The sequence below is a fragment of the Protopterus annectens genome, chromosome 14.part0 (genome assembly GCF_019279795.1).
Source record: "Protopterus annectens isolate FY-2018-M chromosome 14.part0, PAN1.0, whole genome shotgun sequence".
NCBI lineage: Eukaryota > Metazoa > Chordata > Ceratodontiformes > Protopteridae > Protopterus > Protopterus annectens.
The window spans coordinates 489,532,894-489,557,762 of NC_056748.1; the positions used below are offsets into that span (position 1 = coordinate 489,532,894).

The following is a 24,869-nucleotide window of genomic DNA, read 5'->3' on the forward strand; positions in this document are numbered from 1 at the left end:
CAGTTTTATGTAAGGGATTTTACATTTTCCCTATGCTGACTTTGGCAGTTTTCCTGAGTTCTGTGGAAATGGTTTAGTTGAATTTAATTTCAATTTGTTCCAAAAACATGAAGGTCTGCAGACTGCTGCATTTCATCCTGAAAAATGTCATCAGCATTGCAGACAACTGAATATAAAGAGGTTCTATCTTAAGTCTTTCATCAGTGCATTAAAACTAAGCTGTCATAGTTCATTACATAAAATTAAATGTTAAGTGGCAAAGCAAAGATTTGATCTGATGTTGTCAATTTTCATTCTATCCTCAGCTGTTGGGGTTTGGACTCAATCCTCAGAACTGACTCTGCTGTTACTTTAGCTCATGGCCACCAAAAAGCTCTCAAGCTCCTCCCTTTCCCGTAATGCGCCAACCCCTAACATACCTCAGATCTCGTTTGCCACTTTGTGCATAAGACATGGTCGCCATTTCATCTCTCAAGTTGTTGCTTATAGAGATAAGTTTCTTTGAATTTACTTTATAATTATTATATATTTAGCTATTTCCTCCCTTTCTATTCTACACAAGCTGTAATCCTCATTACTATAGTTGGTATTTACCTTTCTTTTTTTCCTTTTATAAAATCTACATATTTTTATGTAATTTTAACACCATTACTGGTATTTCTAACTCTCCTTTATACCAAAAAAACTGTTTTTCTTCTCTGTAAATTTATTTACTGATAGCAGAATGTCAGAAAAAGGCCTTTTGGGGTTCCAAAAATGTGAAAGATGTGGCCACAAGTTGCCTTTATCAGATGCACATTCCCTATGCATATACTGTTTAGGCCCTGATCATCTTAACATTGAATGCAACATATGCCAAAATTTTAATCCACAGGCTATTGCTGACCATAGAAATAAACTTATACTGAAAGGATTGCTTCCAACACTTTTTCTCAGGCAATTACTGGACTTCAACCCTCCAAATCTAAAACTAGGGAGATGATCTTAAAATCTTGCAAACCATCAGGATTACGAGCTCTTTCTTTGTAGCCTCCCAAGAAAAAGCAAGTTGTATCCAAAGACTTCCTCAATAATTTCACTGATGGATCCATCAGCTTCCTCTTTGGCTCCGAGTACCTTGAATCTGACTGCCTTACTTAGGACTAGGTACTCTCCCATTGTAGACCTAGTACCTTCTAGAGTTCCATCTCCATTTCTGGAAGCATGACATTATAAGTCCCCATCCTTAGCATCCTCTCAGTATTCCTGAAGTCTAACAGAAACCAATAAGGACAGGATGATGAGATTTCTCACAGTGCAAATTCAGATGGAAGTTATCCAGCTCCTACCCCTACAGGTCAGGATGTCTATCCTTCTGTCACTCCACCGCTAACAAATTTTTCTCTGATCTGACCTATTTTTTCAGAACCCCTGGATCCTAGTCTGCTTGGTCCATCTGGTTTGGATCCAAGGATGATTTTATCTTTGAATCCAAAGATCTCTGAGAGCACCGTCTCCAACTTCCTCAAAGCCAGATGACTCTCGAAGCCATAGCAGTCCTGTCAGATCCGAGGTGTTGGAATTGACTCTGAAGCTTTCGGAGCCATCTTTACCCCTTAGAGCTTTGGCATTGCACAGCTCATCTCTGACTTCTATCTTGGGCAGATTGCTTTCAGAGCAGAGGGAGTCAATGGGCCAGAAGCCAGGCTTCTCAGCTCCATTGTCTTCCTTCTCCCTGGAGCGTTCTGCCTTTAAGGTGGTAAAGAGGGTTTTCGTTGCTCCAGCAGAGTGGACAGATCCTACCCTCTCAAATATTCCTTCTGGATCCCAGAAGGATCTCTGTCTTAGACCACATCATTCTACACAACAGGGACAGCCATCCCAAAGTCTCCAGACCACCCAGCAGGGTTTCACTATCTCTTCCTATACTTCACGGGAGCATCCTATGGAGGAAGTCCCTAGGAAGAGGAAGTGCAAGAGGAAGCACTTGGACTCTACTCAGGATTCAGTCACCAAGGAAGCTGATTCTAATGAAGATTTGGGGTCCACACAATCCCCTCTAGAAGATGCCTCATTTGGAGACATTCTTGAGGTCCTTAAACAGAGAGGTGATTGGTCCTCCTGTAATCCTTCTCCAGAGGATTCAGTATTCCTGGAAGACTTTGGAGCTGGCCAGTCTACATCCTGGGTTACTCACCTGCCAATGAGCTCATTGACTTGAATGCTAGGCGGGCTTGAAAGGAACCTAACTCAATTAACCCAATCCCCAAGAGACCAGATCAGATTCTGGCTCCACCTACTGGTAGTGAATTTTGGAGTAAGAGGATGCCCGGAGATGCTATGGTCATGGCAGCAACCACCAAGAAGGAACTTGGTGTCAGACTGTGACAATAGGAGGTACTGCCAGCCATGCCAGAAGTAGGGCAGTGGATGTATGATGCTTGTGCTGAAAATGTATTTGTGAGGTTTGCTTGTGTTAAAATGTATCAACAGTGCACCCTGCTGGAATAAAAATAAATGTATATGTATTATCGTAACTGAATTAAATGTATATGTTTTAACAGAGGACACTGGGACAGCAAAGGTTACAAAGCACTGGGCTTAAAGAGAGTGTGCTGGAGGACTTGGCTTGGGCACTCAGCTCAGGACCTAACCCTGCAGTTGTACCAGTAGGGAGTCTTACTGGGGACCTAGAGGGAGACAGGTAGAAAGAGCCAGACCCTGGACTGAGTGTGTTCCCTGTGTGCTCTGAAGGAAAATTGTGCCTGATGCAGAGAGGTCTGCATCTGGAAATACTGAGTGCATCCACTTCTATTCCAAGTGCACATCCCAATCCAGTGTCAGTAGTAAGGATTCAGGCTCCTTGACTACAGGCCCAGTGTGAGGATGTCACATATTGATTGGCAGTGGTGGGACCATCACATGCTCATATATTGCTGAGCAGTGGTGGGATATTAATTGAACTCCTGTAGTCTGTAAGCAGTTGTCACCAAAAAAGGTGTACTCTTAAGCAGCCACAAAGTAGACATTCAGAGTTTAATATCACAATACTTTTACTTATTTACTTTTTGTTAGCTTAGTTGGTCCGGGAGAGCAGGCAAGGATGTCAGCAGAGGATTTTGGCAAGCTGACAAGGAACCTGTTGGCTGAGATGTGCCAAGCCAAAGGACTGGTGCATGCCAAGCTGACTAAACAGGAAATGACTGCAGCCTTAATCACAGCTGCATCAAAGACCAGCAACAAGGAGGCAATCAATAAGTCTGGCAGTGGGGATGTACAGCTCTCATAAACAGGTCAGTTCAATTTTCCTCAGATGTCTTAAAAATCCATCTTGAGTTAAAGAGATTTGAAAGGAAGGCCAAATGTTTTGAACTAGAATCATCAGAGAGACTGTGGTGTTTGGAAGCTGAAAAAAAATAAGAAACAATGGTATTTGGAGGCCAAAGAAAATTACAGACTGAGTTGTTTGAAGTTAAAGAAAATGGGAAGCAGCGCCAACTTGCGAGGGAGATGCTGACCCTTCACCAGGGTCATGGAGGTCATGGGAAGGGGTATAACCGAACCCCAGCAGCAATAAAGGTCAGTACATTTCTGCCACAATTTGCAGAGAGTGATAGTTTTGGTCGTTTTATTCATATATTTGAAAGGGTATGTAAACAGTATAATGCTGACCAAGGGCTCTTGGTATGGTTCCTTACCACCTTACACCATGGTAAAGCTATAACTGCTGTTTCTAAATTGTCTGTTACTGATTGCTTCAACTATGCTACAGTTAAAAAATGTTTCTTGGAATGTTTTAAGTTAACAGCTGAAGCTTTCAGAAAAAAAGTTTTTGAGCATAGATGCAATGCAGATGAAAGTGTACATGATTATATCGTTGAGTTAACCACTTATTTTCATACGTGGGTGAGTGAGTGTCAGGTCACCACTTTTCAAGGGCTGGCAGACCTTTTGGTGAGGGAACAAGCCCTTAGCACTTTGCCTGAGGACATGAGAATCTGGTTGGCAGACAGGGAATGCAGTTCTGCAGATGATTTGGGAAAAAGGGGATCTCTGCTTAGCAAGCAGGGCATCATTGCACACAAAAGAGTACCCATTGCTGCTAATGGATATAAGGAAACCCATGGTGGGCAGCCTAAGCCACCCCAACAAAGTTCTCCAGTCACAGAGGAAGCCACTAGTTCAGGTACATAGCCAGGATAAAGGGTTAAATGTATTAAATGTAACCAGTGGAGCCATTTAGCATATAGATGTCCATGGAGAGAAGATGGGGGAGCCAGCAAGTGTGAATAATAGAATGCCAGTGGTAAGTTATCTGGAAACAAAAAGGGTACCAAACTACTACCAGAGTTTGTATCATATCTTGGTGGATGGAAAACTGGCCACTGCCAAGAGAGATACAGCCTCTGATATAACCATTGTGAAGCCTGCAGTGGTTAAAGAGGAGCAGTACTTGCTTGGGCAGTTCATCCCAGTCAGAGCTTTAGGAGGGATCCCATTTGATATGCCTTTGGCGAGGGTTCCTCTTGAATAGGAGGATGGAAAAGGAAGCAAGCAAGCAAGTAGGTGTGTTTGAGGATATCCCTGCAGATGTCTTGATAAGGAATGATTTTGATAATGCAGTACCTTGTCTCCATGCAGTGACATGCAGTCAGGCTTGAAGACAGGCATGTGGGTCTGGCAGCCTGGGGGAGATCCAGACAGACCACATCCCTGAAGCCAGGGCTGGTGATGTGGCCAGTTCAGGGAGGGGGATACTCTGTAGCAGTGAGCCTGAAGATGAGCCACGGTTCCAGGTAGGTAGGTACTGATGTTCCCTTGAACAGGGTGACTGCAAGGGCAGAGGTGAGTAGTAATACCCAGACTGACAGTGAGGCACCGCTGTTAGAAAATACTAGACTTCCTGTGGAAGGGGAGCTGGGAAAAGTCACAAAGATAGAGTTGAGACAGGTTCAGCTCTCAGAATGTACACTAAGAAGCTTGAGGGGGGTAGCTATGAAGGCACCTGATTCTCAAGGAAAAAGGGGAATCTGTATACCAGAAAAGTGTTACTGTATAGGCAGTGGACCAGGTTACTGTATAGAGAGTAGGCCCCTGAGGGAGGGCTAAAAGGTGACATAATACAGCAGTTGACAGTTCCCAGAGCCTACCATCTGGCACTTCTAGCCATAGTCCATGACATTCTTTTTGCAGGTCATATGGGCATAAAGAGTACCAAGAGATGTATTATGCAGAAATTTTGTTGGCCTGGGATTGCCAGGGATGTAACTGGGTACTGCAGGACCTGTGAGCAGTGCCAAAAAGTAGACAAGGCAGGAGACAAGGTCAAAGTTCCTTTGATGCCTTTGCCTGTGATTAAGGAGCCATTTCAGAGGGTAGCTATGGATATTGTAGGGCCTCTGAGTACCTCAAGTTCCACAGGGAAGAAGTATATCCTAGTGTTAGTAGATTATGCTACTAAATACCCTGAGGCAGTGGCTCTGTCCTCCATTGAGGCAGAGAAGGTGGCAAATGTTTTGCAAGAGCTTTTCAGCAGGGTAGGATTCCCAAGAGAAACACTGACTGATTGAGGTACCAATTCATGTCAGACCTGCTGGCTTCTCTGTAGGAGCACTGTGGGGTGAAGCACCTAAAGACAACCCTCTACCACCCTCAAACTAATGGTTTTGAGGAGAGGTTAAACTCTACACTAAAGACCATGCTACAGGCATTTGCAGACCAGTTTAAGAGAGAGTGGCATAAATAGTTGCCCCATCTGTTGTATGCTTAAAGAGAGGCACCTCAAGACTCCAGGGTTTTTTCACCATTTGTGTTGCTGTATGGGCATATGGTGAGGGGGGTCTTTAGATTTGATTCATGATGAGTAGGAGGGTGAGTGTGAATCTCACAAGGAGTATGTTGTGGCATATATCCTAAACCTCAGGACAAGGCTTAGTGAGTTCATGGAATTGGCCCAGGAGAGCCTGTCAGGTGTTTAACAGCAGAAAAAGGTCTGGTGTGTCCGGAATGCTCGAGCCAGAGTGTATGCTGTGGGACAGCAGGTGATGGTGCTCATTCCTGTCAGACACAGTAAGCTGCAGTCAGCTTGGGAGGGACCCTTCAAAGTGGTAAGGAAGGTCAGTGATGTTAACTATATGGTAGAACTGCTAGACAGGAGGTAGGGGCACAAATTGTATCACGTTAACATGATGAAGCTTTACCATGACTGGGAAGCCCTTGTGATTTGTTTTTCCAGTAGGAGGCAGGAGGAATCTGAGGGGGAATCTATGGCTACAGGGAGCCAGCTATCAAAATCCCAAGTTACTGTGGAGCCCAGGGTTGCAGGCATATGATATGACAATGCAGCACCATAGTGGGGTCAGCAATGCCAATGCAGATGGGCTCTCAAGACAGGGAATGGGGTAACATATTCCCAGATAGGCTTATTTCTCTCAAGCTACATTTCTCAAGGGTCACTTGAAAAGGCAGCTTGAGTCTTCAAAAGGGGGGGGGTGTGATGATAGGAGGCACTGCCAGCCATGCCAGAAGTAGGCCAGTGGATGTATGACTTGTGCCAACACAGCTAGCTGGAGTTTTGTAAATAATTATATGTCATTTGTATATCAAACTGATTTGTACAGATGCTTTTGCTGAAAAGGTATTTGTGAGGTTTGTGTTAAAATGTATCAACAGTGCACCCTGATGGAATGAAAAGAAATGTATATGTGTTATTGTAACTGAATTAAATGTATATGTTTTAATAGAGGACACTGGGACAGCAAAGGTTGACCAGCTAGCTTACTTTAATAAAAATAAGGGAAAATAGCTATTAAACCATTAACATGGCACCCCATAGTGCTGAATAGGACCAGAGATGGTGGGTCTGGAATAATCCTTTGTTCATTAGCTCAGTAAAAAGAGGGAAACCCCAGGGACTGCCATAGACATTTAGATGTGTATTGTAACCATCTATACTATATTCCTGTCTCAGCTTCAAAAGGGGATGCTGTGAGAACCTAGAGTTAGGTGACCAGATGATGGCATTCGGCAAGCCATCTTGAATATTTCATTTTACAGGGAATAAACTATGAGGAGGAGTATTCTGTTTTGGGGAACCTGACTAGAAAGACTGGTCACATATTTATTTGTGCCTTTCTTTAGCAATTAAGTTATTAGGGAATAGTAATTCTCCTAGATTCTGTCAGGAATATAGTGAAGCTTAGTTTAGATATTGTTTTCCTTTATTTGTCTGAGTCTGTCCATCAATGTTGTTTTCAGTATTTCCTGTGATTTGAACTCTGAGGTTTACTGTTAAATATATAAATGGATGATTACTCCCACATGGCAGAGGAGGCTCACAGAACAAATGGTCCAGAGATTCTTTCTCTGATAGGTACTATCAGTACTCCGGAAAGGAGGTCCAATTGTCCCCCTCTGGAGGCAATCGGGGGTCGACTATCCCTGCAACAGAGAGACTGGCTAGAGATAACAAAAGATACATGGGTGTAGAGGATTATTTCCAGAGGTTACATAATTATCTTTTCCCTATTACCTCGACCTGTATGCAAAATTCCAGATGTTCCACCCAGTCAAAGGAAAGCAGCAGCACTGGAAATACAAAAGGTGCTAGAAAAAAAAAAGAGTCATCCAAGAGGTTACTTCAGACTAGATAGTATCCAGAGCTAGCTCAAGATTCTTTTTACTGCTAAAGAAAATAGGAGACTGGAGATGAATTTTGGATCTCAGTGACTTCAACAAGTCAGTTCTACACACAAAGTTTCAGATGGTCACAGTTCAGTCCATTTTGCCCTTTTTGGGCAAGGACATCTGGATGTGCTTGATAGACCTTCAGGATGTGTACTATCACATAAAAATGAACAGGCAATCCAAAAAGTATTTACACTTCTAGCTGAGAGCCAGTCAGTATCAGTTCAGAGCGCTGCTCTTTGGACTCACCACATCCCCCAGGGTGTTCACCAAATGCATGGCAGTGGTAGCAGCTCATTTCAGACTGCAGACCTCATTACCTCCCTGACCAAGCATCTACCAATAAGAGCAAGAGATCAGGTACTCTGAACTTTATCTCATCTGGGGATAACCATAAATTACAACAAATCTCCATTACAACTGACTCAGACATTGGAATTTTTAGGAGAGATGTTCTATACAGTATGAGTGACAGCTTCTCTTCCTCTCTCAAGAGTGTAGACTATCAGATTCCAGGTCAGGAAAATAATTTGCAGTACCAATATTTCAGCCCAGTTGATTCTGTAAGCCTTGGGATCAATGTCAGCAACCACAATTTTAGTTTCTAGTTCCTCTAGCAAGATTTCATATGATTTCTTCAATGGTGCTGCCAACACAGTAGTTGATTCTTTATCAACACATGACAGCACAAATACAAATCATTAAGGTATGCAAGAGATACCTTTGGTGGTGGATTCAATCAGATCAGGTTCTGCAAGATGTTCCTTTTGTGTGTGTCCCTCAGCCCAAGGCTATAGTGACCACAGATGTTTCCCAGATTGTGAGGGGGGGGAACACTTCCTGGGAAAAACAATCCAAGGCACCTGGACCCCCGATAAGGCCAACATTCATATCAATGTTCTGGTAATGAGAGCATTGCTCTTAGCAGTGCAGGCATTTGAAGACTCTCTCCCTTTTGGGACAATTGTGATCCAGACAGACAATATGTCAGTAGTTTGGTACATCAACAAACAAGGGGAACCAGGTCTTACCCCTTGTGTTGAGAAGCTCTCAGAGTATGGCAGTATGGGATTTCTTCCAACCACTTTCTGATAGCAATGCACATTCTGGGGAAGTGCAACGTGATAGTAGACAAACTGAGCAGGTCCATTCTACTACCTCATGAGTGGTCTCTCAACAGAAAGGTGACAGATATGATTTTCTGTCAGTGGGGCTAACCTTGCCGTTATCTTTTTGAATCTTCACTAAACAAGTGCAGTAGCTTCTTTCTCTGATTCCTTCACTGGGGGAATCACTGAGAGAAGCTCTACTCCACGATTGGCTCCCTGGCGTACCCCCCAGCTCCCCCAAATTCCAAAATTCCTACACAAAGCTACTCAGTTGAAGACCAGAATCATCCTTCTTGCACCTTACTGACCTCAACAGATTTGGAACCACTTCCTTTGGCCTCATCTACTTTAGCCACCTTGGATTCTAGATCCAATTCCAGACTTCCTGTCTCACCCAATATGTTTGATTCACCCAGATATCTCAATCCTCAAGGCAACAGCTTGGTTTCTCTAATTCCTTTAATAGCCAGACAACCAATGCTCCATCACATTCTTTTATCTTCACATAAGACTTCTACTAGAAAACTGTACAGAAGTAAATAGAAAAGGTTCATTTTTTGGGTACAGCAGAAACACAATGACCCCTTCTCAGTTCCTGTACAAAGTGTTCTTGAATTTTTAGCAACAATTTTTAATGAGGGAGTTAGTTCCTCAATGATTACAGTTGAGTTAGCAACAATCTCTAATTTTCATATTGGATTTGAGAATGCTTCCTTGACTTCATCTAAACTTTGTAAAGGACTTTGAGAGGTACCCTCCTACTGAGACCACCATTTAAAAATCCTACTCCACCATGGGATTTAACTTTGGTGCTGCTAGTATTAATTCATTCCCCGTTTGAACCAGCAGGTAAATGTGATCTTAGATTCCTGACCTGGAAAACTATTTTTCTGGTAGAAGAATTTCAGAACTTAAAGCATTGTCCTGTAAACCTCCTTACTTGATTTTTCATAAGGGTAGAGTAACATTATGTACCAACGCTTCTTTCCTTCCTAAGGTGGTGTCAGAATCCAGTATCAACCAGTCCATAAATCTGCACGTTGTCTTTCCAAAATTTTCAAACAAAGGTGAATATATGTTGCATTTATTGGATGTTCACAGACAATTACATTTTTACATACATAGAACAAAAGAAATTAGGAAAACAGATCAATTATTTGTTTCCTTTTCAAATTCTAAATTGGACAAATCAGTTGCAAAAGTAACTCTAGCCAGATGGCTTACAGATTCTATATAATTTGTCTACAAGTTGGTTCTAACTTTACCAAAACCTTTGACAATACATTCAGTTAGGTCCTTGGCAACTTCCTCTGTGTTTCTATCTAGGGCTTCCATTGATGATATATGTGTGATTACAACCTTTGCCAATCCTCATACCTTTATCACTCATTACAAACTGGATCTGATCTCAAGGGAAAGAGCAACCTTTGGCTCAATTGTGGTCAGGAATATCCTTACCACCTGGGAATCTGGGTAGTTGGGGACTCTGTCCCAACAGTTGAGGATGGAATGAAAATTGACAACATCAGATAAAGAAGTTATGTACTTACCTTAATGTTCCATCTGTACTTCCATTTTCATTCTTCCTCAACTTCCCACCCACCAACCCCCAACCTTGTTCACAAAGGATTTCTGGAAGAATGAAAGATTGTAAGAACACCACTGTCCTTCTTGTTGAGCTCCAGATATGGCTTATTCTGTTAATATTTTTATAGTATTTCTTTCTATCCTTTGTAAAATAGCAGACAAGATCTAAGGTATGTTAGGAGTTGGTGCATTATAGGTAAGGGAGGAGCTTGAGAACTTTTTGGTGGCCATGAGCTATAGTAATGGCCAAGTTGGATCCAAGGGTCAGATCTGAACCACAACAGTTGAGGAAGAATACAAATGGACAACACAGACAGAACATTATGGTAAGTACATAACTTCTTTTTTGTAGTATAACTCCCCTTTAAATTTGAACCCTCTTGTAAACATAGAAAAAAATTTGTTTCTGCCTCCAGTTATTTGTCACTTACTAAAAAAAATACACCCACCATTCCTGAGAACATGCGCTGTGGAAATGTGAAGCCTTATATTATTATGCAGCTAAACAGATGTGTACACCTAACAGAAAAAGCTTCATTATTGTTTAAATAAAATCCAGCACATACTTGACAAAAAAATGTGGCAGCACAGTTCAGCACACATGCTTCCTGACATTCAGAAAGAATCCCTAATGTGAGCATAAAATGAGGAGGTCAAAAGCTTCAATTTATGCAATTATGTAAAATCCGATTCAGACACGTTTAGATATTTGAGGAAGACTTCATTTCTGCTTAATTTGCATATATCTGAATCGGATATAAGTACCACCTGTACTAAACAGCACTTTATGAGGCAATTACCACTGGCATCCATTCTATCAGTCATCCCTCATTCATCCCCCAACACACACACAGACACACACACACACACACACACACACACACACACACATTCACATTCATATACACACACTCACAGATATCCCCCCAACACACACACACACACACACACACACACACACACACATATTCACCCCTCAACTACAACTACATCTCCAATTCAACATGTCTAACCTTGCACGTGTATGTGTAATGCTGTCTTCCCATTGCCTGTAATGGGGGAACGCAACATTTTGTCTGGGTTAATTTATACAGCTGGCCATGCTAGTTTATGCAGCTGAGCAATTCTCTTAATTGCTTTGCTATGCAACTCCATTCTCTCAGGCATTTCTGAGGTAGAACCCACGTCTAATTAGTTTTACCATTTCCCCAGAATGCCTCACTACCTTTTAGCATGGCCATGGAGTCGACCCACTGCAGTAATTCTAGTAACCATGTAGAATCACTCAGTGGGCTTGTTTCTGCATCACAGATGGCATCGACATGTGGTTGGATGCTCATGTTATCCAGAAAGAGCTTAGCGGTCGGTATACTAAAATAAAATAGTATCACAGTGGTTATCCTATCCATTCTCTGACTATCCTTATTCTTTTTGCCCATTTTCTGGTACAGAACATTCATGCATAGGCAGTTATCTTAGGACTTCTGAAGAACCCCAACATCATTATGTGTGATCTTGAAGTTTATTCTGCGTCTTTAGTTCCCTGTATAATTGAACAGTAATCAGTTACTAATGGAGTTTAGCAAGATGACTACAGATGTGCATCCATTTGCTTTATGTGTTTCCTACAGTCAGTGAAAGAGAATTGCTGGATGAATTACACATGGTTGGAAAATATTCAGTGCTGCCTAGGTAGACTATTTTTTGTTTGATAGAAATTATATGGTACTGGCAGTAGGAAGGTACGTTATTTCATATGTGTTCTTACATTTGTTAATTTTGTTGTTTTGCAATTTTCAGACATTTGTTGCACAAATCTGTAACAAGTACCATATCTGCTATTTTGCCTGCCACGTGGGACCTGATATAAATAAGGTGCTAATCTGTAGGATATCCTGAAGTGAAAGACTCAGAATTAGTGCCCATAAAATATATAGGCATCTATAGCAGAATCGTGGGAGGCTTCTGGTTCATTTTCATTTCCCTTTGAAACTGCAACTAAAAGTGGAAACAGTCTGGGCAGCATTCCCACAATAACAAAGCTCAGGGCAGAGTCTGGTCATAATGAAAACAAATGAAAAAAAACGCTTCTATTATAAGTTGTTTTCACTCACATGCCAGTAAACCTTATTCATTGCTAACTGCAAGTGGCAAACTACAGTTCTTGCCCTCAGGCCCACCAAATTTTTCATGTAATGACAGTTGTTTTTGTCCTTCTTTGTACTTCTGGTAAATTTCAAATGCTGCTGTCTTTCTTTTCTTTTGTTCTACAGGACCCTCAACAATAACAACATCAGCACCATTTCCGTCTCCAGCTTCAACCACATGCCCAAGCTTCGTACTTTGTGAGTAAAAAGCCAGAAACTGAACTAATTTTTACAATCCATGCCTGTCAAGAATAGATTGCTTTGAGGTCAGAAACAAACAGATTTATGGCAGCCACATTGCCTGTGGCTTTGCATGTATAAGTTGTACTAGCCCCATTGGCCCACTTGACAGACATCTGTGTGTCTTGGAGTCTGGTTTCTGTGCTCTCTCTAAGCATTATAAGTGTGCTTGCTAATTTGTTATAAACTGAGTTACAAGTTTTGGTTGATAATTCTTAAATGTTTAATATAGTTTCATTTAGATGCAGATAAGTGGCAAAATGGTGTCCTTTATAATAACTGTTTGACTTTTGTCTGTAGAACTGACTCTATGCTGTACTGTTGCTGCTGCTTATAACAAGCAATTTCCTTTAGTACAGATTTCATATGAATATAGATAAGATATGGCTGTAGTAACTGTTTTATTTATAGTATAATCTGTAATGGATTCAGCTGCATTTTGTAGAAACTTTGGTTTCACGTGGTCTAGAATGTATGAACTACAGCTTCATATAGCTGTTTTCAGTAGCGCTGAATACTGACACCTCTGTTAGTGCATTTAAAGCTTATTTTGGTCAAAATGTGCCATGTTTTGTTTATAGTCCCATGTATGTTTTGCTCTACAAATGATAGGATTAAATCACAAACAGAGTGATTAGTGTTGACTCAAAATATATGTATTTTATATATGTATATGTGTTGACTCAAAATTCATTACAAGAAGACTGAACACTTTAGCTTAAAAAAAATTGTGGTATAATGTTACATTGCTACTTGCACCCTGTGACGCACTACAATGTTTTCAAAGCCTTCATGTGAGTGTTTTTAATCTAGAGACATCACCTTATCTTTCAGGTCCTACTTGATTCATTGGTCATAATGCTTTGTGCTGTAAGTCTTATTCCATATTTTATCTTCTGAGGGACATCTTCATGGTCACTTGCCATCAGGGCCGGCCTTAGCTGAAATGGCGCCCTAGGCGAAGTAGTGCTCTGGCACCCCTTAAGCCCCACTCACAACATACTCATGAAACACCCCTATTTGAGCCACATCCACAGGTAGATCACTCCCCAAGAAAGCCACTTCAATCATTTCCTTAAATCATTTAAATGCATAAGAAGAAAAAGATGCATGTAATGCAGTTAAAACTACAACTACCTTTGTGTACGTGTTTCCTACTGTAAATACCAGAGCTAGATCAAGGTTAAATAGGGCCCTAGGCAGGGTAATAGACCGCCCCCCCAGAGCAGCCCCTTCTGCAGCAATCCGCTACCCCACCCCCCAGCAGCAGCCCCCTCCCCCAACCACTCCAGTGTTACATTACTTGGCTATTTCTCCTCAATTACCATAACCACTGTTCAAACCTGTCAGTGTGCATACTGTTTTCTTATTTACTTCTACAATGATTACAAATATTGAAGTAAAATAGCACAAACACAGATAGCCACTTGCTAAACAAACAATACAGTCTCACAATGAAAATAGATTTAGCATGAGCAGTAAAACCTCTCTGCCCTTGAAACTCACATTCATTGAAATGGCATTAAAACCCACATTCAAATAAAATGCATCTGGCCAGTGGAGAATTAAGTTTACCTTTGGGTTCTTTTCAAACTACAGGCTCCTTGAACACATTCTTATGGCCATGCATATATGTATGTGTTCTTTGATTCACCTTCCTGATTGTATTAAACTATATTCCTTGTATAATAATGCACCACCTGCTAATGTGCATTCTAAAGTTGTAGTTTTGAGCAAAAAGATCCAGACTCAGGGACGCATTTTAACTTCTATATATCTAGTTGCTTACATAGATTTTGCATTAGCATTCCCATTTTGAAGAATATAAACTATGACTCCAGTGTCTCCCATCATTTAGTGATAGCAATCCTCAAGAATCAGTGCAAAGCCAAAAAGAAAAAAAAATATTTTAAATATGTCTATATACTCATATCTCTCTCTATATTTATCTATCTGTATATCTTATCTATATCTAGATAAATCTATATTTATAGATTTATCTAGATAAATCTATATTTATAGATATCAGAGGCATAGCTGGTTCAACCGCCTTGCTCAAACTGAAGAATAACAAAAAAAAAAAAAAAAAAAAAGGGCAGCTCTGATAGACTGCTTAAGGCAGTCTGAAGCAAATACGGAATTGGAATAGCTGTAGAAAGTGTGTGCCCTTGTGTTAACAACGCTTATTTTTGTAAAGTACCAAGGCCTGTACACGGTCTTCAGGACATTCTTTTAACATTTCAGAGGTAGAAGGACACGGTGAAGAAGGAAGTATGTAACAGTGTTAGTTGAACAAAACACAGACACACACTCTCTCTCTCATATACACACATAATATCACACCCATACTATCTCACACAGTAACACACACTTTATCTCTAGAAGCAAGATGCAGAAGATACCTTCCCCGGAACAAACACTGTCTGGCCACTGAAAATAAAGTGCAAAAATTCGCTGCTAAATGCTCCAGCTGACCAAAACCGTCAATGAGGTTTAAAAATGAAACCCAGAAGTAATCCAAAGACAACGTATTTAATAAACAAAAACTCAAAACCACAAGCGCTTTCGCCTGGTGTTACCAGGCTTTATCAAGCCACAAGCTTTATCTCTCATACAAACAGAACGAGCACTTAACATACTACATTGAAATATTCATATATGCAGCAACTTATTAAGAATCGCCTCACTTATTTAGAAGAATAGGTTTTTCCTTCTTGAAACATACAGAGTATCTCCTACTGGTCTGACTACCACCACTGTAGTGATTGCTACTGATATGGCAAATGCATCTACCTGGTTAACATAAATCAACAAACAATTAAATAGCACAATACTGACTAGCTATCTCAGAGTTTTACTATCCATTGCAACCCATTCAGAAAAATACCTTTAACATTTTTAAGGCAACTTATATTGCCACTCATTTACACACACACTATATATATACATACACATATATATATATATATATATATATATATATATATATATATATATATATATATATATATATATATATTAAACATATTCAACATGCAATGATTTCAATTTTGTGTCAGACGCTGGAGACAAGATATTCTTCTAGTTAAAAATGCCCAGATGATGCATCAGTTCACTAACTTCAAACAAAAGGTTTTTGCTAAATGACCAATGATGCATCAGTTCACTAACTTCAAACAAAAGGTTTTTGCTAAATGACCAATGATGCATCAGTTCACTAACTTCAAACAAAAAGTTTATTCTAAATGACCAATGTGCAGTCTCCAACTGCCCAACTACAGTATTATCAAAAGTTTTAGGGAGTGTATTCCTTCTGTTTCATCTGTCCTTCCTATTAATTCAGTTACCATTTTTGTATTAGTAGTAGAAGGAATACCTAACACCAACACTTCCTTCTTAACAATAGTTCAGCAAGTTCAACTACTACAGTTTTACCTACACAGCCTTTTAATTTCACCATCAATAAAAAAAAGTCAAGTCTTATTTCAATACTCATTTTATAAAGTATCAGACTTCTGTTTATCTTGCCCACTATCACACTTGACTGGAAATTGTTATTGGTTTCTACCTTCCTGTGAAACGTTAAATCAACACAAAAATAATTCAGAATACAGACCCACCAACAATTATTTGTGGCATCAGTTAAGCGTTTAAGTAATCCAAAAACATCATAATAGGCAGTCAGATTAAAACTATGAAATTATTTTAAATTCTTGCAAAAAAACTACCAATAACTGGTGCACATGGGGACTAAGCCAAATTATATGGGCGTTAACAGTTAATCAATCAATCACGTGCTCTACCTCATATGTACAGTTTTTGACAAGCAACGTAGGTAAAAAAATCATGATAGATATTATACAATTGTATTTAAGAAGTCTATTAAGTTGTCCATCAGAATACTATGTCAGCAGGACATAATATAACATAGGAACATAACTTAAAACAAATTGGCAAAATGTGGAACACCTAAAGACAGTTTACTAAAACTTCAACTAGGAATCTCACATGAAGGTTAAATGTGGTACTTTAGACTTCTAAAAGATTTTTTAATGAATTAATAAGATTCTGTATTATTTACAAAAAATATGAGTTAAAAAAATTCTTAAAACTGAATGCTTAACAGACAGACCATTCAAAGTGGAACTGGGAAGAACACACCATTTTTAAGATTAGTAATGAAAAACGTTCTTCATAATGAAGTACACTTGAGAGACGTGAAGCAAACACCCACACAAATCTTCCTTGAGGTCAACATTCATGCTTATCATGCTATTTTAAAGGGCACGAACGTGGATGGAATGCAAAGTCTCATTCAGCGTCAGTCACACAGACATTTAGCTAAACCATTCATGCCATGTCATTTTTTGTAATAAAAAAAATACTAGACTGCTCAAAAACTGAATAACTCTGCAACTTAAATAGACAACATTAACAACTAAGTAACTTGCTCTTAAAAATGAGCATTTCTTTTGGCAGACCTGTATTACTGTTTCCAGCTTGACACCTGGCTGTTTCTTACCGCTGCACACGCTATCAGCAGATAAACACATTGTACTTGAACACAATGCTTTAAAGAATCCGTTTCTTGAATAAAATAAATTAATAAAGTAAAACTTAAGATTTGGTTTAAAACACTCCCCCAAACTGCCTTATTTTCTCTAGGGTGTGGGTTCTCTGAAATGAGTTGTTCGATTTTTAATCTTGCAGTATTTAATACAGAGCTTTGCAAATCTGTCGTTGTACATTTGTGGATCAACTGAAAGTTTATAACAAAAAAAAGTACACTAACCTCCTGAAATCTTTGCAACCTGATAATCAGGTTTTGTGCACTGCAGGTTTCAGGCAGAAACCGCATGTGGAGCAGCGGATGTTCCAGTGGCAATTAGACGCTTTCAAAGCTGTTGTCATGGAAATCCAATGCTCTTCCTAATTTTTGCCGCAGCAAAAGGATGTCAATGATTGGGCCCCCAGTTTCCTGGAGACCAAGGCATGCTTTGGAAGTGAGATTTCTGTGTGTCCCGAGACATGGCGAAATCAAAGCTATTATCTGTGGGTATGGTGACGGTTTGGACGGCGGTTAGAACAGAGGATTCAGAAATACTGCAGTAATCTCATCAGTGCCCAGGGCTATTTACATTTTAAGCCACTCTGTTATTTGTCAAAAATGTGCCGCCTACATATACACACATACTATCACACACATACTATCTCACACAGTAACACACACTTTATATCGCATACAAACAGAACGAGTAATTTCAATTCGATACACATATGTACACACACACACACACACACACACACACACACACACACACACACACACACACACATTTTTTCTTGCATACAGAAGTGAACAGTGTAAATTACAAACACAAACATACACTTACTTTCTTTTCAAACCGAACGGCCACACCCGTACACATGACCTTAACCCCTCTCTTAACTGAACTGCTAACTTAAGTTCCGCGCTGGACGGCAGGAGTTTTTTTTTTTTTTTTTTAAACCTGTTGAAGCCTCCCTTTCAATCTGAAACTATAAAAGTGGGAGAGCACTCACCCTTCCCCCCTCTTCCTATTGTTTTGGCGCCCTTCACTCAGACAGGGTGCCGAGAAGATAGCAAAATGACAAAAGTAAATTAATTAAAATAAATAAATAAGTACATAAAAGTACACCCTTTATGAGGCTGGCCTGTACGGCGCCCTAGGCGGTCACCTAGTTTGCCTATGCCTAAGGCTGGCCATGCTTGCCATGATAGCAAACTATCCTAGTCCTTGAGTAGGATTTGTAAAAATTTTTTTCATGTAACAAATTGGTGTAACTCCTATAGGCCAACTTGTTCCATGTTAGTGCCAAAAAGATGTGTGTCCGGTTCATAAACCTACCAGTCTGGTCCCACATGAAGAATATGGCATAGCAAAATGCAAATGATCAGCACATACATCACTGCTTAGCCCTACTCCTGACTTATACAGATATATGATAGTTAGCATTGAGGCCAGCTTCATGTGATAACGTTATGGTGTTCAGCAGTGTGCTATAACTCCAAAGCTCATTCAGACCCCTCTTTTGTATGTGGTTCCCTTAGTTACCATCAGCTGACAAGTGGGGGACATTGTACACCTGTTAGTAATTTTGTTTGCAGCTGTGCCTCACTTTACTTTAATTGGTTACCCTACTTATGTCAGATTTGTGAATGTGTATCTATACTGCTTCCTCTTCCCAGAAGGCAGAGCAAATGGCAGAGGGGTTTTGCTAACTCAACTGGAAAATGACCTGCCAATACTTCCAACACCTTCAAAAAAGAATCTCAAAGCCCTGCAAGCTACACGCAATAATATTTGCAGATTTATTTCCCTTTCTCCAAAACTGGAACACCACTACTCCATATTTACCAAAAGCCAAATGGGTCCCACTGCACCTCAAGACAGACCTATAAATAAGAACCTAGCCATTAATTTAGTTAATTTTAACTCATTTCCCTTCCTGGCCAACAGACAATATGAAAAAAAAACCACAAGATCCCTACCTGTCTAACTCTACCATCAAGCTTCAACCCCCAACCCCCAAGTACTAAACTGCAAACTATTAAACCGTTCCTGTCCATATTCGCTTCAAAAGTATGGACTTCCATATGTATACATATTAAATCCATCTCCACTTTTCCAAAGTTTTGTGCTGAACTCAGATAATTCCTATTAAAAAAAACTCAGTATCATCTAAGACCCCGCCACACACCTTTTCTCCACTGACTCAACATTAGCAATCACATTACGCTGCAATTTTTCTTCTAATTCCTCCACATTAATGCCTTCATCTACTCATTGCTTAGCGTTCATCTACTCATTGCTTACTGTGTAACTCTTAACTCTCTACCACTCTCACTTTCACCTTTACTTTTCTCCACCCCTCCTTTCCCCTCTCTCTCCTTTCTGCTGTGCTTATCTTCCTCTTGTAGTATTATCAGTGCTTTTTTTTAAATGGATTTAAGGAACGTTTAGCATCTACAATGTACTCTTTAATTTCATTAGTCAGTTCATGTACAACCTGTTGTTTAAATAGCGATAATGAAGTCTTAGTGCCTCTGCTGTACTCATTAATTGTGTCAGTCTGTTCATGTACAGCCTAATCAGCTGTAATTAAGTGCTACAGTTATACATCAGTTGTGTCTGCCTGTTTATGTAAAATCAGTCCTTCTGGTTGTTTGTCTCGGGTGTAACTTTGTATCCCTAGGCTGAAAATGAAAATGGTCCACATAGATTAGTGTTCCATCCCATCAGCAAATAAAAATAAGTTAGAATACAAAATAAAATAAATCTTAAGCTGCTTACAATTGACACACCAACCCAACAGAATCATTATTATAGTTACGTAAGCAGCAAATTCAGTATATTTAATTGTAACTGTGATACACAGTATTCAGGCAGGCATACTAGAGATACTCAGTTTTAATGTAATCTTTGCTACACAAGAAAGTGGAATGGGCTTCCCTGAACAATAACCGTTGCTATACAGATCGATGCAGGAAATTGGAGAGGGTGGCCCTCAACACTTAGTAGTAGCATTAACACTGATACAGAGCATGGGAGCTTCCTCTGCATAAACATCTTTACTGTACTGTACAGCAAACGTTTACTTCAAATTTCCTCACTAGGTCTCTCTCAGCCCACCCTTATGTGGTTAAAAAGCTAACTGTCCAATAGGTATCAGTCAGTAAAATGGCACTCCATGCCCTCTCCTTCCCTCACAGTCACCACAGGTATTACCACAAGACTCTATCCTTGGTCCCCACCTCTTTAACATTTTCACCAACACCCTCTATACTTCCACACAACAACCCACCCTAATACAATACGCACATATTCTACTCTCATTTGCACATCCAAAAAAATACTCAGGAATCTTTAACATACACTGAAACATGGCTTAGTAACTCACAACTCATGCTCAACACAAAAAAGCCCAAACTACTCCTTTTCCCCCAAATCCCTGTCTCATAAAAAAAAAAATTTAAAGTCATCTTAATAATACAACCATTGAAGTCACTTCTCCTACCAAATTATTAGGAGTGATAGTGAATGATAATCTTACATTCGACCTGTATATACAAAATTGCATAAGAAAAACTCATCAAAAACAAGAAATGCTTTATAGAGTCCAAAACTTTCTCACTTATGCAACTTAAACTACACTTGCCACTACATATCTCCTCCCCACACTTCTTTATGGCACTCCCATCCTTACTAATGTGCAGGCTTCACAAAAATTAAAACTTGAACAATGCTGTAACAAAATTGCTAAATTTGCAGCACATACCCCTTTCAGAACCGGGTTCCTATCATGTCATCGAACTTTTACAGTTCGAACCACATATGGTCAAGTCCATATGTTCAAATGTGTAAAAGTTCGAGCGTGTGAATGGAAATCTCCATAGGCGGAGGTTTCCATTCACTTCAATGTGATGCGATCTTGGAGTTGGTATCTTTAAGTAGCGGGGGATGTGGGGGGTGCCCCCCTGTTTACAACAGTTTATTTTGTTGTCCGTTGTGTTTTTTTTTTTTTTTTTTTTTTTTTAGGTAGTCAAAGTTATGTAACTTCGAACATAATGGTTCGACCATTAGGTGGTTGAAATTACGTAATTCGACTATGTGATATAGACCCTTCAGAATCCACTACTGTATAGCGCTGAAAAGCCTGAATTGGTTAGAACTGCCACATCAACTAACATATACACAACTTCTTTCTACTTATAAAATTATCCAGCATCCATCTGCCTGTCCAGCACTAAAAACATTCTACACAACTTTGTTCCCAGTGACCAAAAACTCCTTTCTGTCCACAAATCTAGTAAATCTACTGCACATTGTCTGTACTTGTACAAGGTTGCCAAGGCCTGAAACTCCTTACCTGTATCCATCAGGTCAATTACCCCCCCCCCCCTATCTTTCAAAACCATTCAAAAAGACTTCCTAGCTAAAATCGGTCTCTGTTCTTGCTCAAAACCAGGATGAACTATATCCCTAAATGTGAACAAGTACCTTTTCATCCCTTATACCTCCTTACTCTCACTTCTTCACTTACTTCCTTACTGCTATCTAATTATCTTCCCTGACTTTCTCTCTAAATATATCATAAGCCTGTTTTTCTCTCACTTCATATTGCAATTCCTATTTGTAGTAGACTAACTTACCTTTAATTTCTCCACAAACTAACATTTCTCTAAATATGACATTATTGTTACATACCTTGTATTAATTCTTAACCAATGTTTTTATATTATGTCTAATTTGTTAAAATTATTTACACTACAGATGTTTTTGTTTTATTTTTGAAGACTGTAAAATTATTGTTCTTAAAATGTTTTATAATAATTTGGAACTTTTCTCACTGGGTCTCTGGTGAAAATGGGCTTCTATCCAGTCAGACTTTCCTGGTAATCAAATGTCAGTAAATAAATAAATGAAATGTGTGGAAATGCCCCTGGACAGTGATCATTAATGTGGATATGAGATGCAGGAGAGACTTTTCTGGGAAATAAGCATTAAGTACTGATACAGTTTGGGGGGGGGGGTGCACCTGGATAACTAGCATTACTACTGATGGAACGTTCCCCTGAACACCAAACATTACTATACTCATATGAGGTTTTGGAGGGGAATGTGACTGGACAGTGAGCAGTAGTGCTGACAAGGAGTCTTAGAGGGTCTTACTAAAAAGAAGTTTTATTACTGATATGGGACATGAGAGGGATGCTACTGCTCAGTGAGTATTACTACTGATGAATGAAATAGGATGGGGCTGCTCATGAATGGCTAGAATTACCTTACACATTAAGAGAGGCGGAGACCCAAATCAAAGAGCCCTGCTGTATATACACATGGAGAGGGAATACCCTACAAATGAATATTCATGTACATTAAATTAAAGTATGTGGTACACATATAATGACACTCTTTCTTTGCATTCTGAAAGGCAAAACCATTCATTCTATTTTAAAAGCTGTATTAACATGCAGCAGTTTGAAATTAAGAGTTGTTTTGCATGATGCATCCTGTACTACACAGTGTTTCTTTTTTTCACAAATCCCACCATTTGGATTGGTGCTGCATGGTCCCTTGCTCAATAAATTGATATGATGCAACTGCCTTTCTTATTATAAATGGCAACACAGATCTTTTTATGCCATTTTATGTCAGCTGTTTGCTTTTAGAAGTGAACCCAACAAAGTTGAACTGGACAAAGCCCCTTGAGGAGACCCCCCCCAAAAAAAAAATGTCTGGGATCTTAATTGGTGCTCCTTCAATGTATTAGCTAATCATGTCCCATCTCTGCACCCCCCCCCTTCTATAACTAAGAGTAAACAAAAAAAAAAAAGATTCACTTTCCTTATACTATAGCAAACTGCTTCCTATATTTCTAACAACTGTATGCATACGGAACACAGTGCACTAAAGCGCTTACGTTATTTAAAAAAAAACTTTGTGTTAAACTGTAGTAAACTGCTTACTACAATGTAGCAAACAGAGGCAACAGCTTATATCATACACGGAGATCTACAGCACTTGGATTTATATTAAAAGTATGTATAATTTTTCCCTTTAAGTTGTAGCAAAATACTTTCTACAAATGTAGCAAGCAGATGCTACAGTTTATACCTAGAACAGATGCTACAGTTCTCAGATTTGTCTTTAAAAATAGATTTATATATATTTTTCCTTTTAAACTTTAGCAAACTGCTTGCTACATTTGTAGATGCTACAGTTTATACCACACATGGACTACAGTGCTCAGATTTTACCTTTTAAAAGATAAAAAAAATATATATTTTTCCTTTTAAGCTGTAACAAGCTGCTTGCTACAATCTAGTAAACAGTTGCTACACAAACAGACAGATAGAGAGAGAGAGTGCTCAGCTTTGACTGCAGGTGCAATACCAGCATTTAAAAGTTGGAATGCACTATTATTAAAGAGTGACTGGGATCACCCAATCATGCCCTCTAGCACTTTGTGCCCGAGATAACTACCTCCTTCACCCCATCCTTGCTATGCTACTGGCATGGATGGAACACCGTGATTCTTGCCCCAATAGCATGAAAAAGACAAACAAGTTAAGTGCTTCTCTAGGGTGGATCCAATCATAACAGTTGTTAAGCACACTTGCTTAAGTTAAAATCATCGTGCTAGGCTGTAAAACCTGCCTGAACTGGCCAGCAAACGATAGCAGCAAAATTAAAATCAGATTTCTTTCTGCCTGCTGTCTATATTCACAATTTTCCTTGGTTATTCTGACTTTCTTACACTATTATATGACAAACTGTCATGCTGTCTTTTTCACAGCACTCACTAAGTGCTTTACAGCTTTGAAAGCTACAAAATACTTAGCACTTTTCTCCTTCTTTTTGTAACTAATTATGCATGAAGCAGATGAAGCTCCAAGCACTACAAAGAATTATGATCGGGTCTCTGTTCATAACCCTAAGTTATGTGTTCTTGACAGAGGTACAAAGATTCACAGGGTGAATTTCTTGGCACCCATGTCTGAAGCATATAATCCCTTGGTTACAGTTAAGACACCCCCTCATAATCCTCTATATCAGTCAGTTTTGGAGAAGATTACTATGGTACAATGGTGTTTCCACATCACCAGTATGAGATCCACCAGTTCAAAACTGCAGCAGCCTCTGCTGAGGACTGCTGGAACTGCTCTGCACAGCAGGACATGATTTTGTCTGTTTTTGAATACATGGAAGTTTTACATGCTACACCAAGCTGTCAGAGTTGGAAACAGTATAAAAGAAAAATTCTGAAAAGTTGCATAATAGTAAAACTGTGTTGCAGTGATGGTGTAATAGAGTGCCTCATGAAAAGGTGTTGCATTTGGAATGGCAGGCAAGGCAGACAGCATTAGACAAGATATCTTAGGCTGGAAGTAATGGCTTTCAATGTACAATAAACTGTTAAAATGTAATAGCTTTCAGAAGGTACAGGAAAGAAAACCATGCAGACTCCTAAACATAGATTTTTGTGGCAGAAAAGGAGCACTTGCCCTCACTTAGTCTTTTCATTTGTAGCCAGTTGTTTATTTAATTATTACCTTGCCCCTCATCACGTGTTGGAA

General features: G+C 39.6%; 1 protein-coding gene across 2 annotated transcripts in view; it reads left to right on the plus strand.

The window, feature by feature from the left end:
* Positions 1–24,869, plus strand: part of SLIT1 (slit guidance ligand 1) — a 3,022,655-nt gene that overhangs the window by 1,776,132 nt on the left and 1,221,654 nt on the right. For both annotated transcript variants that reach the window (XM_044056244.1, XM_044056245.1), the window contains exon 7: positions 12,635–12,706. In XM_044056244.1, the coding sequence (XP_043912179.1) occupies positions 12,635–12,706 (72 nt within the window). The remainder of the gene's footprint in view (positions 1–12,634; positions 12,707–24,869) is intronic.